The 6000-nt window shown below is 55.5% G+C and overlaps 1 protein-coding gene across 1 annotated transcript in view; it reads left to right on the top strand.

Moving 5' to 3' along the window:
• The first annotated feature begins 431 nt into the window (after nt 1-431).
• Nucleotides 432-6000, top strand: part of SCN4A (sodium voltage-gated channel alpha subunit 4) — a 29100-nt gene continuing 23531 nt past the window's right edge. Inside the window, exons 1-9 of the mRNA XM_040989500.1 lie at nt 432-704; nt 796-914; nt 1042-1131; nt 1421-1549; nt 1870-1961; nt 3180-3458; nt 4160-4223; nt 4390-4531; nt 5548-5757. Coding sequence (XP_040845434.1) covers nt 432-704; nt 796-914; nt 1042-1131; nt 1421-1549; nt 1870-1961; nt 3180-3458; nt 4160-4223; nt 4390-4531; nt 5548-5757 — 1398 coding nt within the window. The remainder of the gene's footprint in view (nt 705-795; nt 915-1041; nt 1132-1420; nt 1550-1869; nt 1962-3179; nt 3459-4159; nt 4224-4389; nt 4532-5547; nt 5758-6000) is intronic.

Below are 6000 nucleotides of genomic sequence, written 5' to 3'. Positions count from 1 at the left end.
CAGCTGTGGTTTTCTCTGTCCTCTGTAGGCTGAAGCCACGCTGTTCCCGACGTTCAGGCCCTGAAGGTGGTTGAAGGCACAGGGGCGTCAGCCCCAAGTCCCTGAGGCTGAAGAGGATCTGCTTGGTTTGCTGTTAGTCCAGAAGGAGGCACACCCCACTGCCAGGCAGAGTGTGGGGTGGCGCCTGGAGCTTAGGGGTGATGTTCTGTGCCCAACACCTGTGTAGCAGCAGCAGCCAAACCTTGCAGGCACAGCTTCCAGTCCCCACAGGGCCTGCACGCCCCCCACCCCGGCCCAGTCCCTGGCCAGGCAGGAGCTAAGGAGTGGACAGCAGGCCCAGGGCGGGGTGGCCACCCAGCACCCAGGGGCCACCTGCTGCAGCTGCCCCAGCCACCTGCCACCTTCCTGGCCCCTGAGCCCAGGATGCAAGGATGGCCAACTCGTCTCTGCCCACCCTCGTGCCTCTGGGCCCCCAGTGCCTGCGGCCCTTCACCCGGGAGTCCTTGGTGGCCATAGAGCGGCGGGCAGTGGAGGAGGAGGCCAGGCTGCAGCGGAACAAGCAGATGGAGATCGAGGAGCCCGAACGGAAGCCACGCAGTGACCTGGAGGCCGGCAAGAACCTGCCCCTCATCTACGGGGATCCCCCACCCGAGGTCATCGGCATCCCCTTGGAAGACCTGGACCCCTACTACAGCGACAAGAAGGTGAGGCCTGGGAGGGCTCCCCCTGTCCATCGGCTCCTCGTCTGCCTTCCATCTGGGCCTTGGTCTCACAGGCTCTCTCTCCCTACCTCAGACCTTCATCGTCCTCAACAAGGGCAAGGCCATCTTCCGCTTCTCTGCCACTCCTGCCCTCTATATACTGAGCCCCTTCAGCATCGTCAGGCGTGGCGCCATCAAGGTGCTCATTCACTCATATCCTGCCCTTGTGGGAAAGCCAAGAAGGCTGGGGAGGCAGTATGGAGCACTCTGGGCCCTGGGGGAGCCTCTGTCCATCCCCCTGCTTCCTACCTGTTCTGTCATTTTCCTTGACCCTCCCCACGCTGTTCAGCATGTTCATCATGATCACCATCCTGACCAACTGCGTGTTCATGACCATGAGTAACCCGCCCCCCTGGTCCAAGAACGTAGAGTAAGTCTCCCCGCCACCCCACCCAGGCCCCTGCCAGGTGACTGGGACTCTGTGGATGCTCAGAGTAAATACTCTTGTCTTCCAGTGGGAACACACCCTGTGTTGCAGCAACCTTCATCCGCACCTTAAACCCCTCCTGGGGTGGGGCGTGGGGGAGGGGGCACATGATTCTTCTTGCCAGTGGCCTCAGCCCCCTGGTAGCACATCTTACTTCTGTAGATTCCCTCCCTTGAGGTCTGTCACTGTCACATACACCCACCCCGGTCCTGGCCGGCTCTCTCCCCGCCAGATATACCTTCACAGGGATCTACACCTTTGAGTCCCTCATCAAGATGCTGGCCCGAGGTTTCTGCATTGATGACTTCACATTCCTCCGGGACCCCTGGAACTGGCTGGACTTCAGCGTCATCATGATGGCGTGAGCAGGGCCCTGGGGCTGCAGTACGGAAGGGAAGAGACATGGCTTAGAGCCTCTCCACCTTGCACAGAGAGCCAGAGCTATGCAGGAGGCATCCTGAGCCACATCCCATAGGCCCACCCAGGACTGTGTGACCTGGCCAACCCCACTCCCAGCAGCAAAGTTCTATCACTACAACTCCCAGTTGGAACTGTAGGGGGTGCATGACCTGCCCATAGGCCCATGTTGAACTCCTCCCCTGGTAGAGCCCCGATCTTGGCCCTCCCATCTCCCCCGGCTCTAACCCAGAACCCTGCCCCTATCTCCCTCCTGTCCCCCAGGTACCTAACAGAGTTTGTGGACTTGGGCAACATCTCAGCACTGAGGACCTTCCGGGTGTTGCGAGCCCTGAAAACCATCACGGTCATCCCAGGTAATGGGGAGACATGGGAAACCTCCACCTGGACTGATAGGCCTCCCCCTTGCCCAGGCCTAGAGCATGGCACTCAAGTTCCAGGAGCCTGTGCAAGCGTCACACACACCTGAGCTGCATGTGTGCAAGGCTCACCCCATGGCCTAGACACAGTGGGTGGACAGCCAGAGAGCAGGCATGGTCCTGGCAGGGAGGCTGGGTAAGCAAAGCAGCTTAGCAGGGTGGTTAGCTACAGGCTCAGGTCTCCCCTCTACCCATCTGTGACCTTGGGTAGGTGGTTTAACTTGTTGGGTCTTACGTTTCTTCTCTGTATGATGTGGATGGTAGTAGTACCATCCACTGGGCTGCTTTGAGGCTAAGGACATTAATATCCATCAGAATCAGGAGCTTTGAGAGAATGCCTGATACTTGGGCTGTGACATGTCACAGACTGAGCTGGCCTCACAGTTGACACCTATGTCTGGCACTGGAGTCCTGGGTTCCACACAGGGTTCTGGCTCCTAGCTTCAGCTTCCTGCTAACACAGACACTGGAAGGCAGTCGTGATGGTCCAGGTCACTGGGCTCCGGCTGCCCACGAGAGACATCTGGATAGTTTCTGGCTTAAAGCCTCACCCTAGTCCAGTCTTGGCTGTCATGGGCAATTGGGGAATGAACCAGTGCATGGAGGCAGCTTCTCTGTTCCCTTCACTCTCTGCCTCTCCAAGCAGCGACTTAAAAAAAAAATGTATTTATTGTTATTTGAAAGGAAGAGTTAAAAGAGAGAAAGAGGGTCAGAGAGAGAGATCTTCCATCCTCTGGCTCACTCCCCAAATGGTTGCAATGATCAGGACTGGGCCAGTCAAAAGCCAGGAGCCAGGAGTTTCTTCTAGGTCTCCCATGTGAGTTCAGGATCTCAAGGTCGTCAGCCATCCTTTGCTGCTTTCCTAAGCTATAAGAAGGAAGCTGGATCAGAAGTGGATCAGCTGGACTTGAACTGGCTGGCGCCACAGATGGAGGCTACTATGTCATAACACTGGCCTCTCAAATTAATGAATTTTTAAAATAAATAAAAAATGGAGATTGAGCAGAAACCTGCTCTGTGGAGGGTTTGAATTAAGCACACTCAGCAGTCACAGCCCACTGAGCAACAAGAGTAGGCGAAGGCCTGGGGTGCAGGGTTGGGGCTGAGGCTGCGCTGCTTCATCTCCCCGTCCCCTGTCTCACTGCCCCTCCTCAGGGCTGAAGACGATCGTGGGGGCCCTGATCCAGTCGGTGAAGAAGCTGTCGGATGTGATGATCCTCACGGTGTTCTGCCTGAGCGTGTTCGCGCTCGTGGGGCTGCAGTTGTTCATGGGGAACCTGCGGCAGAAGTGTGTGCGTTGGCCCCCGCCCTTCAATGACACCAACACCACGTGGTACGGCAATGACACCTGGGATGGCAATGCCACGTGGGACGGCCAAGAGAGCTGGGCTAGCAACTCCACCTTTGACTGGGAAGCCTACATCAATGACGAAGGTGAGAGCGGGCTGTGGGTAGGTAAGGTTGGAAGGGGTCTGTCTTAGCTCCTGCTTTGCCTTCTCATGCTGGTAGGGCCCAGAGTTGAAAATCTGTCATTTGCCAGCTTGTGTGACCTCTGAAAAGTCACTGGGTCTCCCAGGCCCTCACCCATAGGACTGAGTTGACAAGACCTTCCTTAAAGGGTTAGAATGGTGACAAACACCAAATGGCTTAAAAAGCCCTGCTGCTCTCACTAAACAGCAACGTCTCTGGGCCCGGCTCCCTTTTTCATCACACCATGCACTCACACCCTGGCAATACCCCAAGATACACCACCTGCCCATGTCCACATGGGTCCACACCTGAGCCACACATCTCCACACTACCATTGTTAGTCCACACAGCATCTCTCTGCAGATGGGACAGTGGTGTATCCTTTGTCACCCTGGCACCCAGATTCCAGCCCCTATGTGGGTGCTATGTAGCTGAGGCAGACAGATCCTGCCCTTCACACTTGGCACTGAACTGAAATGACTGAGGCCTAAGCTCCCTGGTCACCATCTGGCCAGAGACCTCAGGGCTGTCCTTGCTGGAAGGGGAAGGGGCCCCCAGAGAACACCCATTTGGCAACTGTGGCACATGGGTATGCAGTGGGTACGGGGGCCCACAGGGTAACCAAATGGGTGACACATCTCCCTTGTGGCATTTAACTCCTAAAGGAAACTTCTACTTCTTGGAGGGTGCCAACGATGCCCTGCTCTGTGGGAACAGCAGTGATGCAGGGTGAGTAGTGCTGGGAGTGGGGAGAGGAGGCCCCTGGGGTCTTGGAAGATAGGACACAGATATGGACACAGGACCAAGGGGATTATTTTTTCCCTTAGTGTATTGCACAAGTCCCCCAGCTAGAGCTCTTGCGCACCTTAATCCCAGCCCTTCATCCTATCTCTAGGCACTGCCCCGAGGGCTATGAGTGCATCAAGGCTGGACGGAACCCCAACTATGGCTACACCAGCTATGACACCTTCAGCTGGGCCTTCCTCGCTCTCTTCCGCCTCATGACCCAGGACTACTGGGAGAATCTCTTCCAGCTGGTACAGCTTCCCCAGCCCGTACCTCCATGCCCCAACCTCCATAGAGCCCCATGGACCTACCCCTGATGGCCAAAACCTCAGCACAGCCACGTCATCCCCAGGACCACAGCTTTCCCTGTGCATTCTAGGAACCCTCTGACCCTGGGTGTCTGTTCAGAGCTGGACCACTGTTCCGGCCAGCTGTGCCAGTAACATGGACACGGCGAGGGTCTGGGAAATGAGGCGCCAACAGGAGACCAGTGATGGTGACAGGAGACCAGTGATGGTGGAAGTCTCTCTGAAGCATCTCCGAGGCCTCCCTTTATTCTCTCCTCTCTTGACCTTTCTCCTACTTCTTGTTTACTCTTTACCCCACACCCTCATTAGCACATATTGGATACAGCTGAGATCAGGTGCTTCTAGCCCCAAGCCCACTCCCTGTAGTGCTCGGCTTAAGGAGTGCTAGTCAACTCCTTAGCCCACAACAGACCACAATCTTCTTCACCTTTAGTTTAAGAACTAAGGTCTGAACCTGGCATAAGCTCAGGCTCAGGAAACCCCAGGCTTCACTAAAACCAGCAAGACACCTGGGAAATTCCACTCTGCCCATGTCCTGGGCTGATTTCCTCCTCATCATTCCCTAAGGAATCAGCACAACAAGCATTTGTGAAGTATTTACATTGTAAAGACTCTGCAATTCAGAATGTTCCCAAATGCACAAACATTTGGAACTCTATGTGCATGGGGTGGTCTCCAAAACATATTACAAAATGTCTGTACACAGATTTAAAATTGTTTTGGCACCAAAACCAGGTTATCTTTTAATTTCATTTTCCATGGACTCTTGAAAGTCCCTTACGTTTCCTAGAATATGGCCTGGCCAGCTGGCGATGGCCACATCTCATCCCAAGGCTTCTACTCCCCAGTTCTAGGAGAGCCTCCCTCTCTACTTACCCCCACTGAGCAGTGGGTGCCTCAGGAGGAGCCACAGGTGCCATGGGATTGCTCCACCACCACTACCACCTTCTCTGTTCTAGACCCTTCGAGCAGCTGGCAAGACCTACATGATCTTCTTCGTCGTCATCATCTTCTTGGGCTCTTTCTACCTCATCAACCTGATCCTGGCCGTGGTGGCCATGGCCTACGCAGAGCAGAATGAGGCCACACTGGCTGAGGACCAGGAGAAGGAGGAGGAGTATCAGCAGATGCTGGAGAAATTCAAGAAGCAGCAGGAGGAGCTGGAAAAGGTTTGAACTTAGGGCAGGGAGGCCAAGACCCCAGGGACCTCCGCCACCCAGTCCAGTCGAGTCTGGTCTGTGCTGGACTGCTGGCTTCCCCCAGGGAGGCAGGCAGACAGTTAAGGGGGTACAGGTGGAAAGGCGGGGAGAGCAGAAGGCTTAGGCTGAAGGCTTTGGTGGAATAGGAGACATCAGGTGATAAAAAGGTCTTTCATCCTCAACCCTCATGTTCCCATCTTAAAAAGGAACCTG

The sequence above is a fragment of the Ochotona curzoniae genome, unplaced genomic scaffold, assembly GCF_017591425.1.
Source record: "Ochotona curzoniae isolate NIBS_2020 unplaced genomic scaffold, NIBS_Ocur_1.0 contig_523, whole genome shotgun sequence".
NCBI classification, from domain to species: Eukaryota; Metazoa; Chordata; class Mammalia; order Lagomorpha; family Ochotonidae; genus Ochotona; species Ochotona curzoniae.
Note: the sequence above shows the minus strand (reverse complement) of the source record. Positions and strands in the feature narration are given on the sequence as shown.